The sequence below is a fragment of the Stomoxys calcitrans genome, chromosome 3 (assembly GCF_963082655.1).
Source record: "Stomoxys calcitrans chromosome 3, idStoCalc2.1, whole genome shotgun sequence".
NCBI lineage: Eukaryota > Metazoa > Arthropoda > Insecta > Diptera > Muscidae > Stomoxys > Stomoxys calcitrans.
The window spans coordinates 95,186,675-95,205,045 of NC_081554.1; the positions used below are offsets into that span (position 1 = coordinate 95,186,675).

Below are 18,371 nucleotides of genomic sequence, written 5' to 3' on the forward strand. Positions count from 1 at the left end.
TTATAACATGCTTAAATTAAAAGGGATCTTTGGGGACCATGGTTGGAAGAGATATAGTATATGCGAACGCAAATCATTTTTCCTTATTTAAAAGTAATCTGGTAAAAGTAAGCCTTCAAAGGGTAACATTTCCTAATCTTCGGTCTATATGGAAGCTATCTCAAAATATAGTTCGAGTTCAGACTCAGCCATAACAAGGACGTCCCTTATCGATGGGCTAAAAATTTGAATCAGACTGCACATTCAGCACTCATACAGCCGAACGACACCACTTAGAAGAAAAGTTTACACGACTAATTATCTACGTCGCAAAGTGGGAGAAAATCGTATTTTGTATTTTGGAAATTTACGAAGGTATATATGGTTTAGTATCTATTTTTATGCATGATTAAGATTTGTGATAAAATTTACAATGACTTTGTCGCAAAACGTGTCCACATCTGATTATTCAGTTATACAGTTTAGAAGTCAAAAAATGTGAAAAAGTGTATTTTTGGGCCAAAAAAAATTGGTATTATTGATTAGTCTTTATTGAAAAACTTGCAAAAATACATAAATTTTTTCTCTTTTTTGTGAAGACGACATATTGAGTGATATGTGTGATGTCCGATTCAAGTTTTGAGCCCAACGATAAGGGGTCTCCTTTTTCTAGGGGAGAAGTTTTTATATGGCATTGTACCACACAAATGTCGCCAGCTTTAGAAAGAGATTTACCACCACTGAACGTTTTTGATATTCTCGTCGGTATTACTACACTAACATATAAAGAAATATCCAAAATATGCCTTGGACGAAATCAACGTTTATCAGTTGTACAAAATACATATGTATTCATAAATACACTCAGAAAAATGTTGTGCATTAAAGTAAAACACTTAATCCAAATAAGTTAGCAAATTTTAATCTAATTTTGATTAAAACAAGGAAAAAGTATACATTTTTAGTTAGTTTTACTCATCTTTAGTTAATGGCAAAAAGTTCATTAATTTGGGTTTGGGAAGTCATTTTACCTAACCAAGTTTCTTCTCAACAAGTTAAATAATCCTATAGCAAACAACGTTTTTATTTACCCAATATAAACATGTTGTTATGTTGAGTTTAACGCTTTCTATAAATAGTTTACGCATGGTTCTAAATAGTTTACGCATTTCTTAAATTTGGGTATAATTGAATAAATTGAATTCAATTACAAGTTTTAACTTATAATTTTTTTAAATACACTTAGAAACTTTTAAAGGTTTATTCCTCTCACAAATTCTTATTTAAAAAGGAAAATCCGCCTTTTACAGTTTCCTCTATTTATCTTGGTTGTTCTGTTCAGCATTATGCGCATGTGCCGTTGACAAAAAGGCGTCAGCAACACACACACACACATAGGTAACAGCTAAAAACCATGCAATCCATTTCCGTGACGCGCATGTGCTGCTGACAAATAGGCCTGAGCAACACACACACACAGGTAACAATTGAAAGCCATGCCATTCCAGTGACGCAAACATATGACAACACTTAGTCTGATGTACGTATTTTTCAAAATAGGTCGTGGATGGTAGCAAGAAGGACAAGTAAGAGCGTGTTAAGATCGGACGGGCCGAATCTTATATACCCTCCACCACGGATCGCATTTGTCGAGTTCTATGCTCAGTATTTCTTTTTAGGCAAACAAAGAAAATTGAATAAGAACTGTTGTGCCATTGGAGCTATATCAAGTTTTAGTCCGATTCGGACCATAAATGAATGCTGAACATTGTAGAAGTCATTGTGTAATATTTCAGTTCATTCGGATAAAAATTGCACTTTGTAGGGGCTTAAGAAACAAAATCGTGAGATCGGTTTATATGAGAGCTGTATCAAGCTATATATCGATACAGACCATATAGATACCTATAGTGAAGGTCATGAGAGAAGCCGTTGTACAAAATTTCTTCCCAATCGGATGAGAATTGCGCCCTCTAGAGGCTCAAGAAATCAAGATCCAAGATTGGTTTATATGGCAGCTATATCAGGTTATAGACCGATTTGCGCTATACTTAGCGCAGTTATTGGAAGTCATAACAAAACACCTCATGCAAAATTTCAGCCAAATTGGATGAGAATTGCGCGCTCTATTGGCTCAGGAAGTCAAGATCCAAGATCGGTTTATATGACAGCTATACCAGATTATAAACCGATTTGAATCATACATAACACAGTTGTTGGCAGTATACTAAAACTCCACGTGCAAAATTTCAATAAAATCGGACGAAAACTGCGCCCTCTAGAGGCTAAAGAAGTCAAGACCCAAAATCGGTTTATATGACAGCTATATCAAAACATGAACCGATTTAGCCCATTTACAATCCCAACGGACCAACACTGATAAGAAATATTTGTGCAAAATTTCAAGCGGCTAGCTTTACTCCTTCGAAAGTTAGCTCGACTTAGAATGTCATGACGATCAAGAATATATATATATATTTTATGGGGTCTTAGACGCATATTTCGAGGTGTTACAAATGGAATGACGAAATGAATATACCCCCGGCCCTATAGTGGAGCGTATAACAAAGGATTAATATGAGAATAAATAATACATCTCCAATTAAATGAATCATTTCATGCGCATTGGCTAAAACTTAACGGAATAGAAGACGAGATTTTGCCAAAATTTTGTTCAGATGTATTGCCGCACAGCAAACATTTTGGATATTTTATTGCATCATTTGTGTTGATTTCAGCTCAAAACTTCTTTCACGAGTGTTCATCATATGCATTGAATAAAGAATAATTTTGTTTCATTTATTTAACGTTAAACCATAACGAAGTTCATTTGATGTAATTATATTTTAGATGTACATTAATTAAAAACGAATAAAAATGTCTTTAGCGCTATATGAAGTTCAACTTTATTCGAAAGTTTATTTTAACTCAACCATTGGGCCACGTTTTTTAAAGCGTAAAAAACACTTTCTACAAATACGAAGATACTTTGGGTACAGACCAGAGAACTGCAAGCTGTAGTATTTCTCTGATTTGCGGTGTATTCAAAACAAACTTTGATAGTGTTTATCACCGCCCGATTGAAGCGGTGTTATGCTCACCACACTGATAAAGATAGCTATATCATGAATAATCGTAAATTCATTTTCATGCTTTTTCACCGCTTTTACACCATCTTTGTCCATGGCTGTGTTAAGGGTGAATGTAAGACGATAATAAGTAGACCGCATCAACACAACACATTGACTCAAATCATAGTTGCGGTATTGCCTTTGCAACGAAAAAAAAACTCATTTATTTTAACAAAACATATTTTTACAATCGGATATTGTCCGGCTGAAGACCATAGGGTAATTTGTTTCTATTATAAATAGAACAAAAAAAAAAGTTAGGCAGAAAAATGTGTTTTTTCCTTTGTAATATCATGTGACAGGTTTCCTAGATCTCGATTTCGTTTGGAACCATCCAAACTCGTCGGTAGGATTTGTCAAATAGGTATGTCTTCTAGGTTGAAACTATGCTCTTAAGAGTATTTTCATTTGTAGCGCAGCAAGAACGATCTAGAAAACCAGTCAAATGCTGTTACAAAGCAAAAACACATTTTTCTGTCTACCTTAAAAAAACAAGGGTTTTTTGTGTTCTATTTATAATAGAAACAGATTACCCTATGATCTGCAGCCGGTCAATATCCGATTGTATGAATTATTTCAAGACCAAATCAATTTAGTATTCGTTCATGAATACTAATTTTCATAAAGTTTTTGAGATTTTTTTCTCTCAACTTTATTATGTTAAAAATAAAATTGCAGCATTTGAGTTGTTTTTGGCAAACACTCATCATACCACCGCATATAGAAGAAGCTCCTTAGAGTAAGTATTTGCGGTGGTAGATTTAACTTATGCGTCACACAATGTGTAAATGCAAATTTTTACCATGAACATTCCACTAAGGAGCAAACTTCTCACATATCATTGAGTGCAGTCCGATTCCGTTTAAGCTCAATGATAAGGGACCTCTTTTTATAGCCGAGTACGAACGGCGTGCCGCAGTGCGACACCTCTTTTAAGAGAAGTTTTACATGGCATAGTACTTCAGAAATGTTGCCAGCATAAGGAGGGGAAAACCACTGTTGAAATTTTTTTTTGATGGTCTCGCCAGGATTCGAACCCATTACTGTTGACTTTAAATAGACTATTCAAATTTCTATACTGTGATCTTATTCTCTCAATTTCCTTTGTTTCCCATTGTATTGTTTTTTTTTTTTTTTCAACACAAAATCTCCCCCAAGACAACCCAACATGTGTGTTTATCAATGAAAGACACGAAGCAGTAAAAAACAAAAATTTAGTGTGGCATAACTGAGGTTGTGCACCACACATTTGTTCAAGTTTGAATGAAGTTACACAAATGAGGTCGTCATACCACCTAAGAAATGTGAGCATTTACGCCTTCATTACATCCCACACGGAATAAATCGGGCGTTATAAGAGAACTCTTGTTTCACAAAACTATTAAAGCGTTGTGGGAAAGAAGGGTTTTTGGGGGAAAATTCACAAAAGGTGTGTTTTCCACATGGTATGCCATCGATTTTTTGCGAGTCTAAATGGGCCAAATGAAATGTTATTGACGCTCGTGTCGCGGATTCCGCGGAAAAACATATCTGCCAACATTTTAGCCATTTTAGCAATGGGCCATAATCCAACCTAGAAATTAATTCCAAATGGTAATAATTAGAAAACTGGCTGTTTGTGGGTTTTGCTTGACATCGCCAATATATATGTGTTAGTCTGTGTGTAGTTGCGCACTTTGAAGAAAGCATTATCCTTCTTCAAACCAGCGACAAGGTCGTTCGAGTGTAGGCAAGTAGAAAATGTTTGCGGCAAAGTGTCTTCAAGTGAAGGCATACGAGAGCAACAACATACATTTCTAAGCACAAATGGCAATGTCTTCTGCTGTCATTTGGTTCTTATGGTCTTTTCTGGGGTGCTAAGTAACTAGCAGTTGCAAGCAGCAACTGATTTAATTGGCAACATACAAATGTCTGCATAAAACACTTGCAATTGTTTTTCCATTACACTATACATCACATTATACTGCATGTGAATATGTCATTAGATTGTACAGAAATCTGGCATAGTAAAAGTCACCAAAAGAAGTGAATTACTGCTCTATAAAATCAAAGTAAAGGGTGATTTTTTAAGAGCTATACGAAAATTAAAATTACACATAAAATTCAGAAAAATGTATGAAATTTTTATTGGAATCGATAGTACGGTCCATATAATTTAATGTTTGAACATTATTTCATGCAAATGTTGACCGTGACTGCGCCTCAAATGGTCCAACCACTTAGTCCAATTTTGAGATGAACCTTGAAGTCGTATGCGAGTCGCTGCTGCCACGGCGCAGTCTTGGATTGACGAAACTCTTGTATTGCCATCTGGAAGATATGTTAGATGGATGGATCAAAGCTAGAGGACAGAGTGGGCCTAGAGGTTTACATTGAGAACCCAGGGACTGAGATCTGTTTTAGACTGCCTGACCATAATACGGTCCTGCAGGCTGAGATCCGGGAGATCACGGAATGCTTGAAGTGGTGTGGTGCTAACGCGAGGATGTCGAGTGCGAACATCTTTACCGACAGTAAAAATGCCATAAGGGAAATAACAACCAAGTCAGATAAAGGTCACGAACAGTCTTGCAGTGTAAGAAGGAGATTAACGTCTTCAGTAAGGATGGCAAAATCCGCATCGTTTGGGTGCCGGGCCACAACGGAGTAAGGGGAAATGAAAGGGCAGACGATTTGGCGGTAAAGGTCAGAGGACGGCCGTCAATAAACTTGGTTAACCCGAAGCCTTTCGGGTCGACGCAGTCCGAGTTAATGGAGAAGGCGACGAATGCGCATGCAACATTGTGGAATAGCGAAACAGGCGGTAAGATGGCGAAAATCCTATGGAGGGATCCAGATCGTGAGAAGACGAGGCTATTACTGAAAGGAAGCAAGGTGTATCATAACGGGATACATAGGACTACGAGCTCACTTATGTAAAATCGGTGCGGAAGTGATAGCATGTGTAGGGCATGCGGGGAAGACGATGAGACGTTGGAGCATTTGCTTTGTCATTGTCCGGCTTTCGCGTCTTACAAATATCGGTACTTAGGCGGAGACACAATACCAGACATGAACCAACTTTGGGGAGTGGTATTGAAAATAATTAAGGATTTTGTAAGTAGCGCGGAATTCCTAACTTAAAATCTTCTTTTTAGAGGTTACTTTATAGTTTTTAAAGCGCACAACAAGCCTATTACTGGCATGGGGCGGATTAATAACTGCACCCTCTTTTCAACCTAACCTAGTCCAATTTTTGCATACTATTTCCAAAATTTCGACCGGTATCTCACGAGCAAATGCTTCAACGACGTCTTCCAATGCGTTAATTGAAGAGGCCTTGTCTGTATAGACATGCGCTTTAACATACAGAACAATTAATAAGTTGAATTAAAAGCTTTAGGTCAAGTTTTCTTTACAGTTTATATTATCAAGTTGGCTTTGCGTTTTGAGAACTCCAGAAGGTTTTTCCAGTTTTTTCGTAAAAACAATGTCAATATTGTACTCTTTTTTTATCACCTACCAGAGTCAACACAAATTATAAATATGTCTTTTAAAACGCATCTGCGTGAAGTTCTCTTTACAGAATAATTAATAAGTTGAATTAAAAGCTTTAGGTCAAGTTTTCTTTACAGAGACGAAACAATAAAATTACCTTTTTTGGCAAAAAAAAAAAAAAATCCAAAAATGGCCTTTTCACATTTTTTGATTTGTAGCTCGCATTACTTTTGACTGAAAAATCGAACTTTAGCATATATTTCGGCAAAAACATAGCAATCCATATCAGTTAATATATTGAAAATCGTTTAAGAAATGCCTTCACAAACAAAAATTTAAGAAAACAGCCTCTGCGAGACATTATAAAAGATATCCCGCACACAATAGTTTTTTGCATGGCAAATTTTTTTGAAGCTCTTTCCACCAAAAAAATTTTTTTTTTTGAAAATCCGACTTTAAATAACCTTTTGAAGTCCCAACAATGCACCCCTGGCATTCAGCTATAGCTATATAATTTTTCTTGAAAATAGCTTTATCCGTTCACAGATGGCAAACTTTTTTCGACCATATACCCTACACAACTACTGTGGTACAGGGTATTATTTTTCATCTCACTGCGCGTCATAGGGAAATCGGGAAATAAATGCGGGTTTTATAGGCCCGAGACATTAAATCGAGAAATCGGAGCATATGGGGTCTATATTAAGACAAACACCAATTTGGACCAATCCGGGGATCTTTACACAAATTATTGCGACAAATTTCAGCCGAATTGGGTAATAAATTAAGTTTTTATGGGCCTAACATCCTAATTTGGGAGATCAGTCTATATAGGGGCTATATCAAGATATAGTTTGATATAGCCATGTTCAAACTTAACCCGCATATGAACAACAACAAAATTTGTGCAAATTTTCATTTCAATATCTCAATTTTTAAAGACTGTATCTTGATTTCAGCAGACAGACAGATGGACATGGCTAGATCGTCTTGGATTTGTACGACGACCAAAAATAGACATTAGACTGTCCAACGCATATAAAGCAGAACATTTTTTGTATATAACGGAAAACAAAACAACATTCTTAATATTATGGGACATGACGTCCATTCGCTGGCACCCCAACAACTTACCTTTACATATCGTAAGCCTTCGTATACCACCCTTAGCTTTACATATCTTCAGCATACATAAGGTCCGCAACTTAAAATCAAACGCAATACGGAGCCTACGGAAAATGGGATAGGTCCCAAACCTGTCACGCATGGAAAACGCATGTTACATGGAAAAAACCTATCACTTTTATAAGGGTTTATCGTTCGAGGTGACGAACTGCCACCACTCTAACACCGTAGGATAGGCCCTGGAATAGTTCGAAAAGGATGAGTATACTTTGCAAGTATTTTTAAGGGAGATAACAAGCAAATATATTTAACGCAAAAGGAAATTTTAACAATAATAAAGCAACTTTCTAAAACATAATTAAGGATCATAAGTTATGACAATTGAAATTTTTCATTTCCTGTCGGATATGTCCTGTGACAGGTAACTAATTCTTCAGTTTAGGACCGGCATATTTAGGGCAATTGACTACACATTTCCCGTAGGGGTAAAAATTTCCAAACTTTAGGAAAACCCCATATTCTTCAGTTTGCGAACGAACTCGTGAGGTTAGATTGAAAAGAGGGTGCATATATTAATCCGCCCCATGCCACTATGAGAATACACCTAAGCCAGTAATCAGCTTGTTATGCGCTCTAGAAACTATAAAGTAACCTCTAAAAAGAAAATGTTAAGTTTGGAATTCCATGCTACTTACAAAATCCTTAATTTTTTTTAAATACCACTCCCCTAAGTTGGTTCATGTATTGGTATTGTGTCTCCACCTAAGTCGGTATCTGTTAGACGCGAAGGCCGGGCAATGACAAAGGAATTGCTCCAACGTCTCATCATCTTCCCTGCATGCCCTACACATGCTATCACTTGGCGCACCGATTTTCACAAGAGAGCATGCGCATTCTTCGCCCACTCCCTTAACTCGGACTGCGTCGACCTGAAAGGCTTCGGGTTAACCAAGTTTATTGCTGGCTGTCCCCTGGCCTTCACCGCCAAATCGTCTGCCCTTTCATTTCCTCTTACTTCGTTATGGCCCGGCAACCAAACGATGTGGATTTTGCCATCATCAGAGAAGGCGTTAATCTCCTTCTTACACTGCAAGACTGTTCGTGACCTTACCGTCCTGGTTGTTATTTCCCTTATGGCAATTTTACTGTCGGTAAAGATGTTCACACTTGACATCCTCGCGTTAGCGAGTATTATGGTCTGCCTGCAGGATAGTATTATGGTCAGGCAGTCTAAACCAGATCTCAGTCCCTGGGTTCTCAATGTAGATCCCCAGGCCCACTCTGTCCTCCAGCTTTGATTTATCCGTGTAACATAATCTTCCAGATGGCAATACTAGGGTTCCTTCAATCCAGGACTGTGCCGATGGCAGCACTCGACTTCAAGGTTCATCTCAGGTATCCGATCGGAAACCTCTTCCCGAACTAGTTAAATTGAAACGGTGTTCATAGCCATCAATCAATGACATCGATGTATTTATGATGCCACTTGCGTGCTTTGCAAACTGCGTAAATACAATAGAATAGCCCTAATGTTATGCTTAAATACAAATTTGCTTTTTTACTTAGACATATTTTTATACTCACCACCATAGGATGGGGGTATACTAATCTAGTCATTCCGTTTGTTACACCTCGAAATATAGATCTGCGACCCCATAAAGTATATATATTCTGGATCCTCTCGACATTCTGATTTGAACTAGTCATGTCCGTCGGTCTCTCAAAATCACGATAGAGGTCCAACGCGTAAGGCTAGTCGCTTGAAATTTGGCACAGATACTTAATACCGATGTAGGTCGTTGGGGATTGCAAATGAGCCATATCAGTTCAGATTTAGATATAGCTTCTATATAAACCGATCTCCCGATTTGGCTTCTTGAGCCCCTGGAAGCCGCAACTTCTTTCCGATTTGGCCGAAATTTTGCACGTGGTGTTCTTTTACAACTTTCAATAATTGTGCCAAGTACAGTTCAAATCGATGTATAACCTGATATAGATCCCATAAAAACAGATCTCCCGATTTGACTTCTTGAGCCCCTGAAAGCCGCAATTTTCATCCGATTAGGCTGAAATTTTGTACATACAATAACTGTGCCAAGTGCGGTTCAAATCGGTCAAGAACATGATATATTGGGCTGCCCAAAAAGTAATTGCGGATTTTTTAAAAGAAAGTAAATGCATTTTTAATAAATCTTAGAATGAACTTTAATCAAATATACTTTTTTTACACTTTTTTTCTAAAGCAAGCTAAAAGTAACAGCTGATAACTGACAGAAGAAAGAATGCAATTACAGAGTCACAAGCTGTGAAAAAATTTGTCAACACCGACTATATGAAAAATCCGCAATTACTTTTTGGGCAACCAATAGCTCTGCTCCCATATTTTAGCAGAATCCATGGGGGTGGGTTGCCAAGATTCGACTCGGCCGAACTTAGCAAGCGTTTACTTGTTAGGTTTAAGTTTTGGTTGTTTTAGGTTGGCCTAAGTTATAAAGGTGTATAAAGGCGATATTATGAGTTTCTTATATAACAATATGAGAATTCTGAAGTTTGCAATAAAAAATATTTTGAGTGTAGTATCTGTTTTATGAATTTTATTTCTATTTATTAATAAACCATTTTCTTTTGTTTTTGTTCTCTTGCAGTTTCATCAAACAATACGAACGTACCTGAATAATCGTGTTTGGGATTTTAAGTTTTATGTTTCTAAAGATTGGCCAGAGAAACCCATCATCTTACATTTTCCAGGATGTACGCTAACGGTAATGTTCGTTTGCTTCATTATCCTTGATTATCCCCATGATTGTGATTAATGTGGTTGTTGTTGTTACCATTTCTTCCTTTTTGTGCGGAATGCAGCCCGAAAACAACATTTATCGCAGCTTTGGCATATTTTGCCCCTCACAACACATCGAGCATGTGGATCTCATGGAAACCGAAGATATACTGATCGACTGGAAGCTACCAATGTACCTGAATTTTACGCACATTGCTATTATGAACCGCCTGGATGATTTCTATAAGAAAAAGGGCGTCATGGAGAGGCTAGAAGGCGACATTTATGTGTGCAATAAACTCAATACGGACTTGCAATTGGAGGAGCTGCCCGACGATGCGGAAATACGTCCACTGAAGGTGGAAGATTGCGAGAACATACACGATCTATATCCGGCCAATGAAATTGAGTGCGTGGATGTATTCAATGTGCTTGTGAGAGTGCTACCCGGCTTGGGTGTCTTCCGGAAAGATACCAATGAGTTGGCCGCTTGGATGGTGCATTCATACTACGGCGCAATGTTTTCCATGCAAACTCGTCCAAACTATAGACGCTTGGGGTAAGAAATTTCAATTAATAACAAGTTTCAATGCCTCAAATGCCTTTTGTACCTCAAGAGGGTCTTGAGACAAGACGTTTTTAAATTAAATAAAATCAGCCATATAAGAAGGGATCGCCCACATGAATAATACTGCAAATTTGCAAATTTTGCCCATGAACATTTCACATATCACTGAGTGCTGTCGGATTCAAGTTTAAGCTCAATGAAAAGGGAACTCCTTTTTATAGCTGAGTCCGAACGGTGTGACGCAGAGCGATACCTCTTTGGGGAAAAGTTATTACATGGCAAAGTACCTTACAAATATCGCCAGCATTAGAAGGGGATAACCACCACTGAAAAACTTTTTGCTGATGTTCTTGCCACAGGCGTTTAGTGTCATAGTGAGGCATGCTAACCTCTGCGCTACGATAGCCTCCACATGAATAATACTATCGGTCAAAATAAGTCGATATCGGCTATAACCTTACTAACGACTTATGTATCTCTTCCTCAATATCTCCTTTGGCCATTTATAAATTATTGTTTTATATTGGTTAATTCTATTCGATTCCACGAAAAGTGAACGACAATCGGCCACCTAAGACGTTATGCGAAAAATCAATTTCCCATAGCTTAGGCAGAATAACATAACTATGCTTAGAGACCCATTGGCAAAAGTTGGGGTTTAGACTGCGTGTGAAGTACTGGGTGTACTATACTGTCGTTATCAAATAAAGCTATATGGTGTTGTGATATGGTGGACGGTGCTTCAAAAGTCCACCTACTGTTCAATACTCAGCCGGATCCAAAGGATGGGTTGTTAGTGCACCACAGCCGCACTGTGGACGACACCATCAGATGCACTGAATTTAATGCTACACCTAACACTTCTAAATATGGTGGCTAGACAAATAGACAACTTTCAGATGAGTAATACAACATACCAAATTCCATGCAAATCCGTTGAAAATTGAAGTAACTACGCCCAAATAAGGGTAAATCGGGCAAATTATATATATGGGAGCTATCAAAATCTGAACTGATTTTTACCAATATTGATACCGTTTGTCTATTCATGACGAATTGGACTATCAGGACAAAAAGGATATGCGAACAGACGGACATGGTTAAGCCAAATCAGCAGGAATTTCTGAGTCCAACTACATATTTTATCACAGCCACTGTAGTGGGGCAGGGTAAAGTTTGCGGCTTTGTAATAAATTCCATTTGTAATAAATTCCATACTTAGTTTACCAATTTCATGCTAGGAACAAAAAACTCAACAAGATTCCTAAGAAAGCACTACATCCAATTTTGGACCGCGTGGCGGCTGGGTTATCGTTAACCGATCGCCATAATATTTTGCTAATTGGGATCAAAAGAAAAATATAGAGGGTATGCGTTTCTCTATTTGCAAAAAAATCTCCTTTATAGCGTTGGACGGTCTAACAGAGATATCCAAGGAATTGTGGAACTACCCTACACCTTACAAATTATGTGGCCTAATCTAGACTTAAAGAGGTCTACCTCTCTGATATCTCTGGCTCAGTCATTGTGTTTATCAAAACACGCTGACAGAAGAAGGTTGCAAGTAACTACTGTTGTAGAAACTGTGAGGACGTTGAGGAAGAAGAGACTATATAACATCTGCTGGGATGCACACACAGCACTAGCTGTTAGAAGAAGTTTCACTTTAGAATCTCATTTCTTTGAGAACTTGTCTGCTTTAGCTGATGTGGACATTTCCAAGTCTTTGGGCTTTTTAAAGTGATATGGTAGGAACTAGAGGCCATCTTCTTTTTCCTGTTCCTGTAGTATGACAATGATCGTGAAAACGTCTAATTAAGTCTGATTGCAGACTGCCACATAAACCTAATCTATCCCTACGTCAACTTTGTGTTATTCACCTCTATTATGTATGTCGTAGTCACAACGAATTCCTGTCGTTTATTGTGAATGGTATTACATATGTCGTTTTTCGCCTGAAATGCGACTATGTTTAAAATCTATTACATTTTTTGGTATTATGTATGCCGTTTTTTAACGAGAAATTCGACAGAAACAGTCGTAGAGAATTTTTCAAGTGACAAGATTAAAAATTACAAAAACTGAATAAAAATAATTAGAAAAATGAATAACAGCAAAACGTAAGTCTGTCTTAGTATCAAACATTTGTGCATTGTTTACCTAAAATTATTCAATTATACATATTTAAAGGATAAAGAAAACGACACCAAAACAATTTGAAGCTCTTGTGGATTTTATGTGTCAAAACCCAAATATAGCTAAAGGATACCATAAAAACACAGACAAGTTGTCCATTAAAGAGCAGTGGAATAATTTGCAAAGGAAGCTGAATAGTTTAGGCCCTCCCACACGTGAGGCTGAAGGTTGGATGAAGGTATGGGCAGATATGAAGAGCAGCGTTAAGAAGAAAATCGTGCACAATAAGATGGAAAGCCGTGCAACTGGTGGAGGCATTTTCAACCAGAAGTTGTTGACACCTTTGGAGGAGGCAGTAGCAGGACTACTGCAAATCAATTCTATTGTAAGTCCAGAATGCCCATCCATCGGTGTTCAAAGCTCGCCGGTAAACCTGATTCAAGAAATTTTGGAGGACGAAGTTGATGGACACGTCAGCGAGGACAATGTAGAAGTGGATATCCAACCCAATACTTCCACTCGAAAAAGGAAGCAACGAACTGTGGACAAAAATGTACTTCTGGATCAACAGCTTAAAATTCAGACAAGTTTATATGAAGAAGTAAAAAAGAGTTTGTCGGAAATCGAGAGGTATAGTCGCAAAAATTATAAAGTTCAAGAAGAACGATTGAAAATGGAAAAGGAAAAACTTAGGCTATACAAAGAACAAATTAGAAATAAAGAAAACTATAGGACCAACATATTGAAATTGAGAACGGAAGAAATAACCCTCAAACAACAAAAAATTGAGATAGAAAAAGCCAGAATTCAAGAATTCTTATGATTTGTGTGTTTTTATGCATAGTGCCATTTTTTATTTTGCTGTTAAGTTCCTAATTGCCATGGGTATAGGATACCTTTTGTGTTATTTTTTATATAGCCGGCAATTGTAACTCAAATATTTTCAATCAGCTGATGTTTTTATCACTGGGTAGTTCAGAATTTATTAAAATATGTAGGATACGTCTATTACAAAAACACTCACGTCATTTTTTTTACATAATACCAACGAAATGTAAATTCGAGTTCGACTACGACTGCTCTCGAAATTCGACTACGACATACATAATAAGGGTGATTATCATTTATTGCCAGACTCACTTAAGATGAATTTTCTTTCGACCTTTTCAAAAGTGGTTTACACTTCAAAGACCCAACAGATTAGGCGGCATGTAACATATTGTCTACAAGCGAGACCTCGATTGGTGGAGCGACTGCACCAGGCGCCAGGAAACGGATCTGCAGGGGATTTTGATGAAGACCTCTGGTTTGAGTCTTGCTGTCAAGAGTATTGAAGACAAAACTCGAATGCCTATAATTAGCCTAGGGCATGGGTATTTTCTGGCAAAGAAATACACGCTTTGAAGGCGTGGAAGGAGCATTGCAGGTTTAGTGAGAGGCATGGTACATCTGATCCTAAGACTATCACCAATAAGGAGAAAGTCTCTCTTGATTAGGCGCAGAAATTTCCCAAATACACCACATCCAGATTCGGAAACGGATCAATTGTAATATGGGGAATAATAGTAATATGGGTCCCAGGAACTCTATTAATGTCGCTAAGGATAGTATCCTGATGACGGTTCTAGGCAAAAGAGCAGACGAGGAACAGGTGGAATAGAATGATCAATGGATTGTCATCCGTATGCTTCGACGTCCTCGAAGAATAACCTGGACTCTATTCAATTTGTGACGACGCACTACTCAGGCAGCTCGAAATAGGCTACCGGAAGTGGTTCAGACGTAAATCCGTCTAAGACCGAAGTTGTTTTTTCAGCAGGAGATACAAGTTACCTACAGTAGCACCTGTCTCCTTGGGAAGAAAAAATATTCCATTTACTGGAAGCGCAAAATACTTGGGTGTTTTATTTGACAGGAAATTGAACTTCAAATACAACATTTTGGAAAGGGCAAGAAAGGCAACAAAAGCTGGAGTGGTGTAAACCGCGTTTCTGGCTGTACACTTGTATCGAAACTATAACGCTGTATGGTGTTGTGGTCCTGTGGGGTCCAGTCGGGTTGGGTCTGTTCTTCACAGCCCATCTAAATTTAATGATACACCTAAAGCCTCTGAAGATTACGGCAAGACAAACTGCTGCAAAACCAAAGGATCATTTTCTTTGGTCATGTGCACGCAAAAAAAACGTTTGGAATATCTTTGAGACAAACAAATCTGTTTTATTAGTGAAGTACTATTTTTGAAGTAAATGAGTAATACTTCTCTCCACTGCCAAACGTTATTTGTCAATATTCCACCTTTTTATATAAAAGTCACTTCGTTTATGGCAAATCTTTTACGATCCTCGTCTAAAAGATGGCTCTTTTATGCGAAAGTTCAATAATGATTTTAAACCAAAAGTATTTTGTTTACAGCAAACCACGCTGTTTTACATGAAAAGATGATTCGTTTGAATTTGTTTGGACAACTTCGAAAAAGACAGATAAACCGATTGACAAGTAAACGGGTGAACTTAGTATCACTTTCTCCTTTTATTTTGCTATATCCGTCTGTCTGTCCATGTTCATTTTTGTACAAAGTACAAATCGCAATGATTCTCATTGTTAGTTAATTTCATCGAAATCGATTCTTGCAATTTTATCATAAACAAAATGCAATGTTTTTTTACAACAAAAGTTTTCTTGTGGATGATTTCGTTAAGGGCTTATGAATTATTTTTTTTTGCGTGTGGTGGCAAGATATACTGTGTTATCCTTGATTCAATGCCCAATGCTACAGACAGTGTGGATTACACATAGCCTGAGCCGCTTTTTAATAAAAATGTCTATACCAACATACCTGATTGAGTCGATTTGAACTTCTATACGGATGGTTGCAGACTATACTATCAGGTTGGCTTGAGAGTCTACGCTGAACAACTTGCTGGTATTCTGGGCTATGGTGGATTTATCTCGATGGCATAGATTTCAATAATCGGTTATGATTATCGCAGACGATCTGATGCATACGCCTTGTTTTCAGATAACTGCGGAACTTTTACGAACCAAAATTTAGTTCAACGAGCAACATCACTTTGTAGATATGATTAAAATTGCTGAAAACCTTACAACTGCCGCCAGCATCAGAAAATGGAAAACCAACTTTACGTCCAGCCATTATTCAAATTCAGAATTAGCTATAATCTCTCTAATAATCTGTGCATGTTTGTTTATTTGCAGATATGGCATTCGTTTGGCTACAGCTTTAACCAAAATTGTTATCGAACGAGGCTATAAACCATTTGTTGTGATACGTCCACAGAACGATGCATCTCGTAATCTTTACACTAAGTTAGGGTTTGAAAAGGCGTTTGAAACGTGTCGAGTCAAATTGACTCCATATCCTTTGCATACAAATGGTGCCGTCGAACCTTCAGCCCCCGAATTGGAGACAGATGCAGCCGATGCCAACAAAGAGAATCAGCCCATTGACGAAGGTATTGAAGATATGCTGGCTGAAAAGTGTGATATCAAAGCTGATGAGGCGGCGGGCCAAACCAAAAAGCCCACTACGGCCGATGAAGGTATAGGTGAAGATAAGTAAATAATTAGTTAGGGATTATCAAGGCAACAAACATACACACACATACACACACACACATTTGTACACGCAGACACAAAACTGACACTTTTGAATAAAGATTTAATATATACATATAAATATAAAAAAAAACCAAGCCGCAAATTTCTTTGCAAAAAGCCGAAAAACAAACCAGTAGTGATGAATACATGAAACAAAATAAATTATTATTATAACTATTATTATATATGAAATGAAAGAAATGAACAGCAACAAAAACAAGAAAACCAAACTATATACAACAACATAATATTAGAAAACAACAACAACAACAAGAACTAAAAAAAAACAAGTGAAACAATGCTCTATTAAGTTTATTATTAAATGAATTGAAGTATTTAAAGAATCTCTCTCTATATACAAAAACACACACAACAAACATATATACGAAAAAAAATGAAAGAAAAGTAACAAAAAAAGTGAAAAACTTATTATTAACTACAATAATATTGAAGGAAATAAGTAAACGAAAGGGAAACACACACTAAAAGAAAGCAACAAGTCCCCTCCCCCAGAACTTCTCCAACACAAAAGAAGCTAAATTCCAACAAAACTAACGAGGAAACCTCACAAGATATATTTACTTCTTTTACTCTTAATTTTATCGCTTGAAAAAGAACAACTTAACTCTTCTTACAAAACAAACAAAAAAATTATATAAAAAAAAAACAACAACTAAAAATGAAATGATAAATCTACATCTGATATTAAAAGATTTCCAAGTGGTTTTGTTTACAAAAAAAAAAAATTAAGTTTTCTATGAAAATGTATAAAACCCCTTTTTAAAACAATTAAAATATTTATTTTATTATCTAATAATTGGTATACAATACGTGTATACATATCATATTAAGCATGCTAAAAAAAATTATCACCACCCTAAAGTATGCTTTACTTTTTACTGTTCCCAATAAGAACAAGGTGGACATTCAAAGTAGACAAATATCTTACTTCCAAAACCAGTAACAATTTGTCACTCGATTCGTTCGCCAACTCATCGAAATCAGCTGATTTTATAAAGGAAAAACAACTGATTTTGATGAGTTGCCGAACGAATCGAGTGGCCAAATGGTTAATGGTTTTGGCAGTAAACATTTTTCTCAAAGCTAATTTTGAGTCACTTTGAAAACACTTGAACATTCTAATGAGATTGAGGTTTCGTGAAATGAAGTTCGTGGTTAGGCCAAAACCTCTGAGACGACACCAACCAGTTAAAATAATTTCTTTTTAAATGTATTTGATATGGACGTGTGTGATTACTTTTCGATAATGATGTATAGATTTGCCATACATTATGCGCCACCTGGCTCATTCATTCTCCATATGAAAATACTTGGCAAAAGATTTTCAAATCACCAAATCATGGATCATAACCTTATACAATATGGGGAAGCCTTATCCCGATGGCGTGATTGTATTTAAAAGTGTTGCTAATATTTTCAAGTTTGCCCCCGTTCCTTAATGGAATGTTGATGGGACATAGACAAAGCAGCCATTGGTATACGTTTCGTTTCGAAAGGTGGCTGCTCATATCCTTATATGACTGCTGATTCTGCGGCGTTA

At 37.0% G+C, this 18,371-nt stretch overlaps 2 protein-coding genes across 2 annotated transcripts in view; both read left to right on the forward strand.

The window, feature by feature from the left end:
• LOC106084867 (uncharacterized) overlaps nucleotides 1–16,813 on the forward strand; it is a 105,487-nt gene extending 88,674 nt beyond the window's left edge. The window contains exons 3-5 of the mRNA XM_013248806.2: nucleotides 10,358–10,474; nucleotides 10,572–11,047; nucleotides 16,409–16,813. Of these exons, the coding sequence (XP_013104260.1) occupies nucleotides 10,358–10,474; nucleotides 10,572–11,047; nucleotides 16,409–16,772 (957 nt within the window). The 3' untranslated portion in view covers nucleotides 16,773–16,813. The remainder of the gene's footprint in view (nucleotides 1–10,357; nucleotides 10,475–10,571; nucleotides 11,048–16,408) is intronic.
• LOC131995955 (uncharacterized) lies at nucleotides 12,934–14,302 on the forward strand. Its single transcript, XM_059365302.1, has 2 exons — nucleotides 12,934–13,176; nucleotides 13,247–14,302. Exons 1-2 carry the CDS (start codon nucleotides 13,160–13,162, stop codon nucleotides 14,013–14,015), a joined length of 786 nt encoding a protein of 261 aa, XP_059221285.1. The 5' UTR covers nucleotides 12,934–13,159; the 3' UTR covers nucleotides 14,016–14,302.
• Nucleotides 16,814–18,371: the final 1,558 nt, after the last annotated feature.